The 15,250-nt window shown below is 45.8% G+C and overlaps 1 protein-coding gene across 1 annotated transcript; it reads left to right on the forward strand.

The window, feature by feature from the left end:
- Window positions 1-2,667: 2,667 nt before the first annotated feature.
- Window positions 2,668-14,208, forward strand: NKRF (NFKB repressing factor). Its single transcript, XM_070951929.1, has 3 exons — window positions 2,668-2,966; window positions 9,237-9,373; window positions 10,998-14,208. The coding sequence occupies exons 1-3, from the start codon at window positions 2,668-2,670 to the stop codon at window positions 12,968-12,970; spliced, it is 2,409 nt and encodes an 802-aa protein (XP_070808030.1). The 3' UTR covers window positions 12,971-14,208.
- Window positions 14,209-15,250: the final 1,042 nt, after the last annotated feature.

The raw sequence follows: 15,250 nt of genomic DNA on the forward strand, positions 1-15,250 counted from the left end.
TCCCCCAATTCCTTAAAATATAGAGGAACCACTTTTAAAAACAATTTCGTTCCAACTAATGAAGGTTTAGAGTCCCCAGAGATCTTCTGCAAGATATCCAATCATCAAGAGGAGATCAAGATCCATTCTCAGATCCTTCAGAGATGTCCTACAATGTGTCCCACCATCAGGAGAAGATCAAAATCCATTTTTGGACCCTCCAGAGATGTCCTACAATGTTTCCCACCATCAGGAGGGGATCAAAATCCATTCTCAGATCCTTCAGAGATGTCCTACAATGTGTCCCACCATCACGAGGAGATCAAGATCTATTCTCAGATCCTTCAGAGACGTCCTACAATGTGTCCCACCATCAGGAGGGCATCAAGATCCATTCTTGGACCCTCCAGAGATCATCTACAATGTGTCCAGCCATCGGAGGTGAAGGAGCAAGTAAGACCCATTTTCAACATAATTACTCGGCCTACCTGGTGGGACTCAAGCTTTCGATCCCTTCTTCCAGACCTTTCAGGTTTGACTAAATGAAGGATTAGAAACTATCCCAACTCATAACACTCAAGTGCTGTGTAATGTTTATCACCTAACTAAAGTTACTAGAGTTTTCTTCAGCGTATAAAAAGCTTTCCGGTTGGTTTTTCCAGCGAAATTCCCATGCCATCATTGCTTCGTAAGTCATTTTCTTTTCTGATATTGTAAGGTCAAAAGGGGATTCGGTATTCTGGAAGTTGGGAGTCTCCCTGCATTTAAGAAATAATACAAATGGTGAGTTCATTTGCCTCCGACTGCCCTCAAGATGTACTTCTGTTGTTAAATTCACACATTCTATTAAGCCATCATTCGGTCTGGCTTGGGGCTGTAGTGCATTTCAGCGCAATTGATGAATCGTAGATGAAGGCTTATTCATATGTGAATTCTATGCGTGGATTATCCAACAAAACACACCTTAGAGCAGTGTTTCTCAACCTTGGTATCTTGAAGATGGGTGGACTTCAACTCCCAGAATCCCGGCTGGGGGGTTCTGGGAGTTGAAGTCCACCCATCTTCAATCTTCCAAGGTTGAGAAACACTGCCTTAGAGTGAATTGGAAGCTAATAGAGCTGGGAGTTGAAATCAACTTTGCTTGAGATCTGTAGAAGGATTAGATAGCCCTCAACTTGTAAAGAAAGAACTCCAAGACCAATTTTGGTATATCATTGATTTTTTTTTTTTTTTTAACTCTCTTTCAAACTATGAGCTTCTCTTTCTCCCGGAATTCATACCATTCGGATGTGTTGGTTATGTTTACAGAGGACGATGGGGTTTATAATCTTAACAAAATATTAAAGAGTTAGAAAGGGGCCTTGGAGGCCTTTTAGTCCAACCCCCTGCTCAAGCAGAAGATCTTACACCATTTCAGACAAACAGCTGTCTGATTTCTCTTTTTAAAAAATAAAATCTGCAGTGTCGACACGCTCACAATTTCTCTTGCAATTTTGGGGAGGCATCGACTTTCAGGCTGTTTTGCTCAAAGCAAAATGTGTGCAAGGGATATTCTGGGTAGAAAACAAGGCAGCCTTGAGGGATATTCTGCCTAGAATAAAACAGTTAAAATAGAAAACTAGACTTCGTTTTAACCAACGCCAAAAAAAAAAGAAAAGAAAAAGAAAATATGAAGAACGGTTGCAGAAACTGGGTATGTCTAGTTTGATGAAAAGAAGGACTAGGGGTGACATGATAGCAGTCTTCCAATATCTCAGGGGCTGCCCCAAAGAAGAGGGAGTCCAGCTATTCTCCAAAGCACCTGAAGGTTAGGACAAGAAGCAATGGATGGATGGAAACTCATCAAGGAGAGAAGCAACCTAGAACTCAGGAGAAATTTCCTGATCGCTACAACAATTCATCCGTGGAACGACTTGCCACTAGAAGCTGTGGATGCTCCAACACTGGAGGTTTCCCAAGAAGAGATTGGTCGACCATTTGTCTGAAATGGTAAGAGAGTTTCCTGCTTGAGCAGGGGGTTGGACTAGATGATCTCCAAAGGTCCCTTCCAACGCTGTTATAATGGATGAGTGACCATCTCTATAGACCAGTGTTTCTCAACCTTGGTAGCTTGAAGATGGGTGGACTTCAACTCCCAGAATCCCCCAGCCAGCAGCGCTGGCTGGGGGATTCTGGGAGTTGAAGTCCACCCATCTTCAAGCTACCAAGGTTGAGAAACACTGCTATAGACTTTGTATACTATATAGCTGTGGGGAGGGTCCTCCCAGGCGCTAGATGCCGCTGTTTTGCAAAACGCGGCCAAGCGGAAACGTCCGCTCTGAGCCGCCCTTTCTCGGAAGCTCTCGGAGGGTTCCATCCACCCACGTGACCCGCGTGTAACAAGGAACGGCGGAACCAGCGAGCGATAGGGGGGAGGAGGAGGAGGAGGGAAAAAAAAGGTTACATTGTAGCCGTCTTTCTGTCGCGCTCGCGCGCTGGCGCGCAGGCGCAGAAGGAGAAGAAGAAGAAGGGGGGGGCAGGCCAGGAGAAGCGCGGCCTCCTGCACGTGTGAACGCGCGGCGGGACCCGTGTCGGGTCGGGATCGGCCCACGGAGGCGGCGGCGGCGGCTTCTCCTCCTTGTTCTCCTTCCCGGGCCAGGAGGGGAGAAGTGGGGGGGGGGAAAGAAAGCCTAACCTCGCGGTCCCTCCATGGCCGGCGGAGGCTGGACGCTGCCCGGCGGGGATTTCCTCTCCCCGCAGCCGCCGGCTTCCCAGCAGGAGCAACAGCCGCCGCCGTCGCCTCCTCCGGATGCCTCCGCCGCCGCCGCCGCCGAGGCGAGGAAGCCGGCCTTGGAGCCTTGGCGGGAGGCTCAGGAGAGCGACCGGCACTGGGGTCTCCGACGGCAGTTCCTGCTCCGCAACCTGCCGGGCTACCCGGGCTCCGACGCCTTCCAGCAGCTGCTGGCCCTCTCGCACGTCTGGAGCAACCACGTCTTCATGGGCTGCAGGTGAGAGAGACGCCTCCTCCTCTTCCTCTTCCTCTTCTTCCTCCTCCTCCTCTTCCACCTCCTCCTCCTCTTCTTCCTCCTCCTCTTCTTCTTCCTCCTCTTCCTCCTCTTCTTCCTACTCCTCCTCTTCTTCCTCTTCTTCCTCCTCCTCTTCTTCTTCTTCCTCCTCTTCTTCCTCCTCCTCTTCTTCCTCTTCCTCCTCCTCCTCTTCTTCCTCTTCTTCCTCCTCCTCTTCTTCTTCTTCCTCCTCTTCTTCCTCCTCCTCTTCTTCTTCCTCCTCTTCCTCCTCTTCTTCCTACTCCTCCTCTTCTTCCTCTTCTTCCTCCTCCTCTTCTTCTTCTTCCTCCTCTTCTTCCTCCTCCTCTTCTTCCTCTTCCTCCTCCTCCTCTTCTTCCTCTTCTTCCTCCTCCTCTTCTTCTTCTTCCTCCTCTTCTTCCTCCTCCTCTTCTTCCTCTTCCTCCTCCTCCTCTTCTTCCTCTTCTTCTTCCTCCTCCTCTTCCACCTCCTCCTCCTCTTCTTCCTCTTCCTCCTCTTCTTCCTCTTCCTCCTCCTCTTCCTCCTCTTCTTCCTCCTCCTCCTCCTCTTCTTCTTCCTCTTCTTCCTCCTCTTCTTCCTACTCCTCCTCTTCTTCCTCTTCTTCCTCCTCTTCTTCCTACTCCTCCTCTTCTTCCTCTTCTTCCTCCTCCTCTTCTTCTTCCTCCTCTTCTTCCTCCTCCTCTTCTTCCTCTTCCTCCTCCTCCTCTTCTTCCTCTTCTTCCTCCTCCTCTTCTTCTTCCTCCTCTTCTTCCTCCTCCTCTTCCACCTCCTCCTCCTCTTCTTCCTCTTCCTCCTCTTCTTCCTCCTCCTCTTCTTCCTCCTCCTCCTCCACCTCCTCTTCTTCCTCTTCTTCTTCCTCCTCCTCTTCCACCTCCTCCTCCTCTTCTTCTTCTCTTCCTCCTCCCCCTCCTCTTCTTATTTATTGTATTTATTTATTGGTTCAATTTATATGCTGCCCTTCTCCGGAGACTCAGGGCGGCTTACATTGCGTTAAGCAATAGCTTCATACTTTTGTATATACCTGCTTAGTAGGGCTTTTTGCCCCTCCCTAAGTGGTGCTCTTTTTTATACAAAGTCAGCTTATTGCCCCCACAATCCGGGTCCTCATTTTACCTACCTCGGAAGGATGGAAGGCTGAGTCAACCTTGAGCCTGGTGAGATTCGAACTTGCAGTAATTGCAGGCAGCTGGTGTCACTTAACACCACTTTAATCTGCTGCACCACCAAGCCTCTTCCTCCTCCTTTTCCTCCTCCTCGGAGCCACAGCCCCAAGACTTTATAGGCCACTTGGCAGGACAGCCCCTCTCTAAGCGGTTTTACAGAATCAGTCTCTTGCCCCCACCCAACAATCTGGGTCCTCGTTTTACCCACTTCGGAAGGCTGAGTCAAGCTTGAGCCGGTCAGGATCGAACTGCTGATAGTCGGTAGAGTTAGCCTGCATTCTAACCACTGGGAGAGAAGGAAGGAAGGAAGGTAGGCATAGCGTTTAGACTTATATACCGCTTTACAGCCTTCTCTAAGCAGTTTTACAGAGTCAGCCTCTTACCCCCAACAATCTGGGTCCTCATTTTACCCACCTCAGAAGGACGGAAGGCTGAGTCAACCTTGAGCCGGTCAGGATCGAACTGCTGTCAGTGGGCAGAGTTTGCCTGCAATACTGCATTTATCCACTGGGATGGAAGGAAGGAAGGAAAATAGCCATAGCACTTAGACTTATATACCGCTTCATAGTGCTTTCACAGCCCTCTCTAAGCGGTTTTACAAAGTCAGCCCAGTGGTGAAATCTGGCCGGATCTATCTGGCTCGCGTGAACCGGTAGCGCTGGCAGCGGGAGGCTCCAACCACCCGCTGGGATGTCATTACGTCCCGTTTTTGGCCCTCTGCGCTTGCGCAGAAGAGGCACGCACACGCTCACATTCCCGAACCGGTAGCAAAGGTAAGTGCATTTCACCACTGAGTCAACCTCTTGCTCCCAACAATCTGGGCCCTCATTTTACCCACCTCGGAAGGATGGAAGGCTGAGACAACCTGGAGCTGGACAGGATCAAACTGCCGGCAGTGAGCAGAGTCAGCCTACAATAGCAAACAATAGCAATAGCACTTAGACTTATATGCCGCTTCACAGTGCTTTAGGGACCTCTCTAAGCGGTTTTTAGAGTCAGCCTATGGCCTCCGACAATCTGGGTCCTCATTTTACTGACCTCGGAAGGAAGGCCAAGTCAAGATTGGGCCGGTCAGGATCAAACTCCTGGCAGTCGGCAGAGTTAGTCTGCAATACTGCATTCTAGCCGTGGGAAGGAAGGATGGATGGATGGAAAGAAGGAAGGAAAATAGCACTTAGACTGATGTACCACTTCATGATGCTTTATAGCCTCTCTAAGCAGTTTATAGAGTGAGCCTATTGCCCCCCAACAATCTGGGTCCTCATTTTACCGACCTCAGAAGGACAGAAGGCTGAATCAACCTTGAGCTGTTCGGGATCGAACTCCTGGCAGTGGGCAGAGTTAGCAATAGCACTTATATTCCGCTTCACGGTGCTTTACAGCCCTCTCTAAGCGGTTTACAGAGTCGGCCTATTGCCCCCTAACAATCGGGGTCCTCATTTTACCGACCTCGGAAGGACAGAAAGCTGAGTCAACCTTGAGTCAGTCAGTCGGGATTGAACTCCTGAAAAAAAAGAGGGTTAACTTTTTGGGAATCCTAATCCCACTTGTGCAGGAAACAATTTGAAGATAAACATAAGCCTCAAAAACTCTGCCTGGAAAAAGCAGCTCGGCGAAACCAAAGGGTCAGGCTGGGAAAATCTCTTTTACAGTAGTGGCCAAAATTGTGGAAACCTTTTGGGGAAAGTGTGTTTTCTAAAACTAGCTAATAACCCCACTTTTTTTTGGGGGGGGGAGTAGTACCATAAAATTATATATCAATGGAAGGATAATTGAATCAAGAATGTAATGCAATAACTTTTATGAAGGATTTGTTATCAGAATAGTGGTTACAGTAGAAAGAAGAAAAGTGAAACACGTAGAAAAAACGAGATATACAAAAATGATCACCATAGAAAAAAACAAGATATACAGTACAAAAATGATCCCCATGTCAGTTAATACTTAGTTGGGTAACCTTTAGCATGAATGACGGCCTTACAACGTCTTCCCATGGAGTGAACCAAGTCTTTTAGTTCTGCAGCTGTTCTAATGTGAAACCAAGATTGGGTTAACTGGGTTTTATTGTTGGGTCGCTTCTGACTAACAAGTTTCTTTCGTCAGCTCCATAGATTTTCAATTGGGTTAAGGTCTGGGCTCTTCCCAGGCCATTTCAGCAGTGGAATAGGATTATCTTGAACCGCCAAAAATAAAAAAAAGTGGTGTTATTAGCCATCAATCCTCAAAAATGCACTCTTCAATCTAGTTCAGAAATAGAGGAGGAAATATCACATGGTTTTTTTTTTCTTATTTATTGTTTATTTATTGGTTTGATTTATATGCCACCCTTCTCCGGAGACTCAGGGCGGCTTACAATGCGTTAAGCAACAGCCTTCATACTATTGTATATACCTGCTTAGTAGGGCTTTCGGGCCCCCCTAAGCAGTGTTCTTTTTTTATACAAACTCAGTTTATTGCCCCCACAATCCGGGTCCTCATTTTACCTACCTCGGAAGGATGGAAGTCTGAGTCAACCTTGAGCCTGGTGAGAATTGAACTCGCAGTAATTGCAGGCAGCTGGTGCTACTTAACAGCACTTTAATCTGCTGCACCACCAAGGCTCTTCTTCCCCCAGTTGCCTTTACATCTGCATCCTTTGGGCATCTCGACAGCTGTGATGGAAGGCAGAATATCTGGGGGAAGAGGGGGAGGAGAGAGAATCTGGCCATCTCAAACCACAGAATATTTCAGGCAGACAGCATTTTCGACCCTGTCCTTTTTCCTTCGTTGGTTCATCTGGAGCTGTTGCCCAATGCCTTCTCTACGTCTACGTCAGAAGGAGTGCCTGGGTTTTATTTATTTATTTATTTATTGGTTCGATTTATATGCCGCCCTTCTCCGGAGACTCAGGGCGGTTTACAATGCGTTAAGCAATAGCCTTCATACTTTTGTATATACCTGCTTAGTAGGGCTTTCGGCCCTCCCTAAGCGGTGTTATTTTTTTAATATAAAGTCAGCCGATTGCCCCCACAATCCGGGTCCTCATTTTACCTACCTCGGAAGGAGGGAAGGCTGAGTCAACCTTGAGCCTGGTGAGATTTGAACTCGCAGTAATTGCAGGCAGCTGGTGCTACTTAACAGTACTTTAGTCTGCTGCGCCACCAAGGCTCTTTACAGGGTTGTGTTTACAGGGTTTGTGTGGAGCTGTGCTTGCTAAACTCTGGTTTAAACCACAGTAACGTGAATTCACAGATGCTAAGCCAAGAAAGAAATTAATTTTGGGGCTTTAGCTTCGTGTGTGTGTGTGTGTGTGTGTGTGTGTGTGTGTGTGTGTGTGTGTATAGAATCAGATTAATATTTCAGATCCTTCGTATAAATTAACCTAAGATATTATGAGGGGTCAGGCTCGCTGGTTTAAAAAAAAGAAAGATTTTTCTTAAGGGTGACAAGTTGTGATCCTCCACAGATGGATAAAAACATCACTCCCAGATTTCTTTCCATTATTGGCTGTGCTTTCTAGAGATGTTTCTTTCTCTCAGACCTCCAAAATTCATATTTTGGGGCAAATTAGATCCAGGTTGTAGTTAAATTTGTAGACAATTTCTCATCCCCACTCTTTTCAAAGCCCTTTTAAAGCTAAAATTTGCTTTGAACATTTCAGTCCAAGATTGACTTCTTTATTTACCAACTGAATTTACCTTATAGCAGAGTTTGCAGTTCAGAATATTCTTTAATAGAAATCCAGGCCCTAGGGAGCAAGTAGATCTCCAGCCTTTTTGAAATACCCATCATAAATTTTATTTATAATCCTTGAGCAATCAAGTCAATACAAATCAAATAAACAAACAAGTGTAATATAGACAAAGACAACAAATACAGCGCTCACTCAGTTTCATTCTTTATTTTAAAAAAATCTATCCAAGAAACCAAAATTCTGCCAAAGCAGAAATGTCTCTGCCATCCTGAAGACATAAATAGGCTGGTATTAAATTTATCAGTAATGGAAAAAAGATTGCAGCTATATTGTTGACTATAAGTAGCAAATATACTTATATGTGTTATAAGTATATTTGGCCGAAGGACTGGACGAATGAGTCAGAGTAGCCCAGACTTGGAGAAAAGAGCTTAAGGAGAGAAAACTAAATTTGTCACTTGTTAAACCAACTTCTTGGGACGCGGTGGCTCAGTGGCTAAGATGCTGAGCTTGTCGATTGAAAGGTCGGCAGTTCAGCGGTTCGAATCCCCAGTACCGCGTAATGGGGTGAGCTCCCATTACTTGTCCCAGCTTCTGCCAACCTAGCTGTTCGAAAGCAGGTAAAAAATGCAAGTAGAAAAATAGGGACCACCTTTGGTGGGAAGGTAACAGCGTTCCGTGTGTCTTTGGCGTTGAGTCATGCCGGCCATATGACCACGGAGACGTCTTTGGACAGCGCTGGCTCTTCGGCTTTGAAACGGAGATGAGCACTGCCCCCTAGAGTCGGGAACGACCAGCACATACGTGCGAAGGGACCCTTTACCTTCACCTTAAACCAACTGAAATAGTTGTGCAATCCCCAGAAAAGATGCAGCTGCTTTAAGAAGTTGGAGATGTGATTTGAACGTTACTGTGTCAACCAATCTTTTTGACTCCCAATCAGAAGCACATCACACTGTTGTACCTACAGGGTAGAATCTCTGACACAGCTCTAAAGGAGAATAATTTTTATCTTTGCTCGTTCAGTGTCCGTTTTTAACTGACCGATTCATTCCATCCACTGATAGATTTAATGTTCAACTGCCGTTTCACGATGGAAGGGAATGATGTGAGTCAGTCTCTCTCTCTCTTTCTTTGCCATCTCAGTACAGATGTGGTGGTTTCCTTTAGCAGTTATTTCAAATACGCTCCTCTTTCATCTCAAGCCCCATTAAACATTCTACGAGGCTTCTGAAAATAATAAATTTACTTCCATGGTTTCTCGCCTAAGAATTTGCTGTTCAAATGGCAAAGATGTTCAGGGTTGAACCATTCCTGAAAGATGGGAAGGATCTTTTCAGACCAAAAGTCTTCCGTTAAATGAGCTACGAGCTGACCCCTTCCTTTCCTTAACCGCAGGTATGGCTCCCAAATTATGGAGAAAATCCTGCAGATGGCGGAAGGCATCGATATTGGTGAGATGCCATCCTTTGAGTTGGTGCCGGGCACGAAGTCAGCCAAAAGACCACGATCCCCGCGCAATGACTCTCCACAAAGTGAGTATCTTCATTTCTTTTTTAAACACAGTTTCCCTCCCTACGAAATTTTTTTTTGGGGGGGGGGAAGCAGAATAACAAGAGTTGGGAGGGACCTTGGAGGTCTTCTACTCGTAGGGGTTTTGGTGGCACAGCTGCATAGGTAATTCAGCTTGTCATGGTTAACAATAGTATGTACCAGAACTCCCAACAAGTGTAGTGATGTGTAGGAGAAGAAGAGGCAGAGGCTGGGGGCGGAGTCAAAAGAGGACTTAGTTTAGAATCTTTGCATGTCCACAAATGCTCCCAGTCTAATCCTCCCCAAATTCTGTTAACTCTTATAATTACCTAGCATTACTTTAATGCTGTTAATTGACTAGATTCTTGTGTATAGGCACCAGCAATAAATATTTTTAACTAAAAACCTATAGTCCAGAGACGATGAATTCTAGTGCCGCCTTAGGCGTGAAACCCAGCTGGGTGACTTTGGTCCATTCATCAGGAGGCGATGAATTCTAGTCCCACCTTAGGCATGAAATGCATCTGAATGAATTGAGTATTTTTCTGGTGAGACCTCAGGGCAACCTGGTCTACCCAAATATGAGATGGAGCATACTGCTTCCGCTTTCACCTTTTAGCCCCAACCCAGGACCCTTTGTGGGCTTTCGCTTCCACGACAAACTATTTTGTCTATATAATTTAAATTTAACACAGTATTCTCAGTCCCATATTTGGGTAGACCAGGTTGCCCTGATAGATCGGTCTCACCGGAAAAACACTTAATCTTCCCCCTGGTACAGCCGACAAAGCAAGGAGAGCCCGTGGCCTAGAGGTTAATACATCTGCCTAATATGCAAGCAGCCTGAGTTCGAATCCCAGAAGGGTATGGCTAACTGATGAGAGCTAGAAAGCTTGAAATAACTATACTAGTCTCCCTTTATTTCTTTGCTGATAAATTTAAATTGAACACATCTGAATGAATATTAGACAGTGGCGGGTATCCTTGTAAGTTCGCCATAAAAACATGGGACCTCAAGTCCGGAATGTCTCCTTTTCATTTTGACTTGCCATTTTGCACGAATTTTAATCTTGAAGAGCTACCGTATTTTTCGGAGTATACAACGCACCGGAGTATAAGATGCACCTTGGTTTTTGGGGAGGAAAATAAGAAAAAAGCTGATTGGCGGGTGGATGGCCTCCCGAAATATGCCCAATCAGCTGTTCCCAGAAGTGAATTTTAGCAACAGGTTCGTTGGTTGTGAGCTCTGTGCCTTGCTTTTTTTTTTTTCAGCCCTGAAACTTCTGAAACTCTGTTTCAGAAAAAAACTTTTTTTTCTGCCTCTGAAAGCCTCCGAAACAGAACTTCAGGGAAAAAAAAGTTTTTTTTTCTGAAGCTCTGTTTGGAGGCTTTTTTCTGAAGCTCTGTTTCGGAGGCTTTTTTTCTGAAGCGTCCTTTCAGAGGCTTTTTTCAGCCTCTGAAACCTGCGTTTGAGAGGCTGGGCAGGGCTACATTCGGAGTATAAAACACATCCAGATTTTCACCCTTTTTTTGGGGGGGAAATGTGGGTCTTATACTCCGAAAAATACGGTAATCATTTTTCTTAGCATTGCTGAAAATAACTTCTTGTGGATTTCTGTTCCCTAGACTGCAAGAATCCAAGAAAGCAAGCTCCCAAATTCCGCGTCCGGCCGCGCTTTGAGCCAATCCACTTTGTCGCCAGCAACACTCAACCGCAGGCAAAAGAGGAGTCTTCGGAAAACCAAGTCCAAGACACTTCGGAGAACATCACAGCCCAGCAGATCCAAACCTATGCTGATCGGGTGTTTAGCAGCTTCAGCACCCAAGATGGAGACCTCCAGTTCTCAAGTTCAGTAGGCCTTGGCTATGGAAGTAGCCAGGTCAAACAACCTGACATTAAAATGGCTCTCATGAGTACAGAGACTTCTACTGCTGGGGCCACGATGACTTCGTCGGACTCTCCTCTTCTTCAACCCTCTTCCGAAACGTTCCCCAAATCGGTGGTAACAGCCAAACAGTGTTTCATTAACAAGCTTGTAACGGCAGTCCGCAACAATCTCGCCAACCCCAATTGTAGCGGTGGGCCGGACAAAATTAACTACACGTATCTTTTGACGCGGTCGATTCAGGCTTGTAAGACCAACCCGGAGTATATTTATTCTCCCTTGAAGGACATTTCTCCCGCTGATCTTCCCAAGAAGAAGAAGATCCTCAAAGAAGGTTTTGCCTGCGAGGTGAGGTGCCAGAACGTCTATCTGACCACAGGCTACGCGGGTAGCAAAAACGGTTCCAGAGACCGGGCCACAGAGCTGGCGGTGATACTGTTGCAGAAACCCGTTGAAGTCAAAGTGGTTCAGCGGAAATTCAAGAATGCCACGCGGGAAGATTTGGTGGTGTGCGAAAGTGGGACGTCTCCTCTTGAATTCCCGCCAGCACTCAAACCGCCGGATGATACGAACCCCCCTGCAAAGGACAGTGTATCGGGACAGCCAGATTCGGATCCACAACAAGGGCCCAGCTCAGCCAAACACTGGACTAACTTTGTCCTCACCGAAAACGCCAGTGACGCCATTGGCATTTTGAACAATTCTGCCTCCTTTAACAAAATGACCGTGGAGTACAAATACGTGTTGCTGCCCAACCGTCTCTGGCGTTGCAGCGTCTATTTGCAAGGCCACTTCTTAGCAGAAGGCTGCGGCACCAAGAAAACCAGCAAGCACGCTGCGGCGGATGAAGCCGTGAAAATCTTGCAGAAGACGCAGTCCAACGTCAGCGCCACCAAAGCAGTCCAGGTTCAGAAAGTCAGCGGGGCTGCCCGCAACCCGGCAAAGAAGAAGAACTTGAAGGACCTGGTGGTGTACGAAAACTCCATGAATCCGGTCTGCACTCTGAACGACACTGCTCAGTTCAACAAGATGACGGTGGAATACGTCTTCGAAAGGGTGACCGGCATGCGATGGAAGTGCAAAGTGATGCTGGAGAACGAATTGATCGCCGAAGCCATCGGCGTCAAGAAGACGGTCAAGCACGTGGCCGCCGAGGAGGCCGTGAAAGTCCTCAAGAAGACCCAGCCGACCGTGGTCAACAATTTGAAAAAAGGCACCATCGAAGATGTCATTTCCCGGAACGAGATTTGCGGCCGCTCGGCCGAAGAGGCCTTGAAGCAACAGATTAAGGAAGACAACATCGGGAATCAGATTTTAAGGAAGATGGGCTGGACGGGGGGTGGCTTGGGCAAAAGCGGGGAAGGGATCCGGGAGCCCATCGCGGTGAAGGAGCAGTTCAAACGGGAAGGGCTGGGACTGGATGTCGAAAGAGGTTCCCAGATCACTAAAAAAGATATCGAGCAGATCATCCAAAATTACGCTTTCTCGGACAGGAAGATCGATCTGACTTTTTCCACGGAACTCACCAACGACGAGCGGAAACAGATCCATCAGATTGCCCAAAGATACGGGCTGAAAAGCAAGTCCCACGGCCAGGGCAGGGATAGGTACCTAGTGGTCAGCCGAAAAAGGCGTAAAGAAGATTTGCTCGACCAGCTGAAGCAGGACGGTCAAGTGGGCCATTACGAACTCATCATGCCACAGGAGAAATAGGGAGAGAACCTTAAAAAAAAAAAAATTCCCATGGGGAGGAACAGGAACCTGGTTTCCATTAAACGGGGGGGGGAGAAAAAAAAACAACAGACAATGTATATTATTGTGGAAAAAAAAAAACCCAGGTCAAATGTTTCCCCTGCTTATTTTAATTTCTTTATACTACTTGAGAAATCGTCTGTCCGATTTTATGTCGTGCAATCCGGATAGCATCTGTGCCTGTTTTTAAAAATCTCTCAAATGTGACATTTCCTCCCCCCATCCCCCACCCCCACTTCGTGTTTTATTAATTTGGTAACAGCAGGAATAGCTACTTGGCAAGGGAAGAGAGAGACCCTGGCACGATTTTAAAAAGGATGTTTTTATTTTGTCCTTTTTTAAAAAAAAAAAAGAAAAAAAAGAGGGGATGTAGAAAGACAGCCGTATAAAGAGAACTAATATGTAAAGTGGATCTTAAGAATAAGATTTTTTTTTATGGCTGGGCATGCACGGGAGGGCATGTTTTATATTTAAAAAGGGCAGGCGTAGGGGCACAAAACTTATTTTCAGCGTATTCAGAAATGGTACCACTACAGTATTTGACCTTTTGGGTTGAACTTGAACTAAGCAGGACAGAAGAGGCTGCAAAATTAGCAAATCCTAAAAAAAATTTTTTTTTTCTTAACTATCCGACATCTAGCTTAGTCCCGATTCACCGTTTCCTTGGACAAAGTGTATGATTTTTTTTTTTCTCTTCACAACGAAGGGTTTAAAACTCTATAATCTTTCATCGACTTCAGCGGAGGGGGAAAAAAATTGCACCTGGCCAAAATCTCTCTCACAAGTTTCTAGCCCTCTGGATTAAAACCGAAGCGGAAGCTCAGGGATCCACAGATGGTGAATGCCACGTTGTTGGGGTATATATGGATGTTGGATTTATCTCTTGGCTCTTAGTATCAGAGTTAACAAATTAGCAAAAGGCTTGTTGCCCGATTTGTGCAATTCCCAGCAGATCCATCATTTGTGATATGATGCAGGGGAGGTGGGCTTCTACATTTCGAAACCAGGCAAATACATTATTGTGTTTTCCATCGGCTTTAAGAGGAGGGGAGCATTTCATGTACTACCCTGTCAAGCTTATTTTCATCGGAACGGACGGGATGGGAGTTTCACTACTTTCTCTCGGAAGCCTCTACGTATTACCCCTTTGTGTAAATGTGCTTGTATATTTTCACGGGGAGATCAGCAAGTAAAAGGTTCTCTCGCTGAAGTTGTTTGTGGTTTTGTGCACAGTCATTTTTTAAAAAATCCTCTTTACAGGCCTTTTTTCTGGCGACATGGGCTGCCGAAGGATACCAAGACTTTTGTTTTTTCCCCCGTTTCGTTCAATCCTTCCATTGTTTTACTGTGGCATTGAGCTTTTGCTAAGCTGGAAACAATACACCCAACGGAAGAATTATTTTAGGGAATGATTCCGCATCGTTTTGTATTTTGAAGGCGAAAAAGGGGTTTTGAGTTTAAAAAAAAACAAAACCTTTAGCATGAGGGAAAGCGAGAATTTTTTTTTTTTAAAAAATGGATTAGGACTTTGCAATGCTTTAGGGTGCACTGGAGCACGCCTGCATTTGCAGGAAAAGATAAAAAGAATTGCAGACAGGAGCTAGACTGGCTGTCGACTCCACAAAAAAAAATTACACAGCCCTATTGTGTATATTTATTTTTTTTTTCCCACACAAGGCAATACCTGAGCTACACTGCTCAATCTCCCTTGATCTCCAGGTGTAATTGGCTTGTAACAGAACTTCTCATTCATCCAGGCCAAGGCAGAGGTTGGATGAAGCCAATTCATCTTACCTACAACATTATTTCACCTGTTTAAACTCTTGGGACTTGCCACCGGTGTGCATGTCCGTTTTTTCCTTTGCAACTTATAAGCCTCTGCAGTGTTTAAAAGACAGGTGGCTGGAAAACACAAGGCATTGTGGAGGCAGTAAGGGCACTCAATTTCCCTTTTAAAAAAAAAAAAACCAAGAAAGGAGATTTAAGGGACGTTCCAACTCATGAAAGGCAGTCACACTAGCCTGTTTTACCTGTTGCAGTAAGGGACGTAACACACAAAAAATATGCTTGAGAGAGAGACTATGTACTATTTCTCCTCAGCTAATAGTTTGTGGGATGCTCCAGAAATTACTATAAACCACCCTTATTTATGTAATTGGCTCTAAGCGTTCCTGAAAGCGTAGAGCGTGTTCTTTTATCTATAACCAGAATCTAGAGAGAGGGAAATATTTGGCCTAATGA

The sequence above is a fragment of the Pituophis catenifer genome, unplaced genomic scaffold (genome assembly GCF_029215685.1).
Source record: "Pituophis catenifer annectens isolate HBS135680 unplaced genomic scaffold, rPitCat1.0.hap2 SCAF_11, whole genome shotgun sequence".
NCBI lineage: Eukaryota > Metazoa > Chordata > Lepidosauria > Squamata > Colubridae > Pituophis > Pituophis catenifer.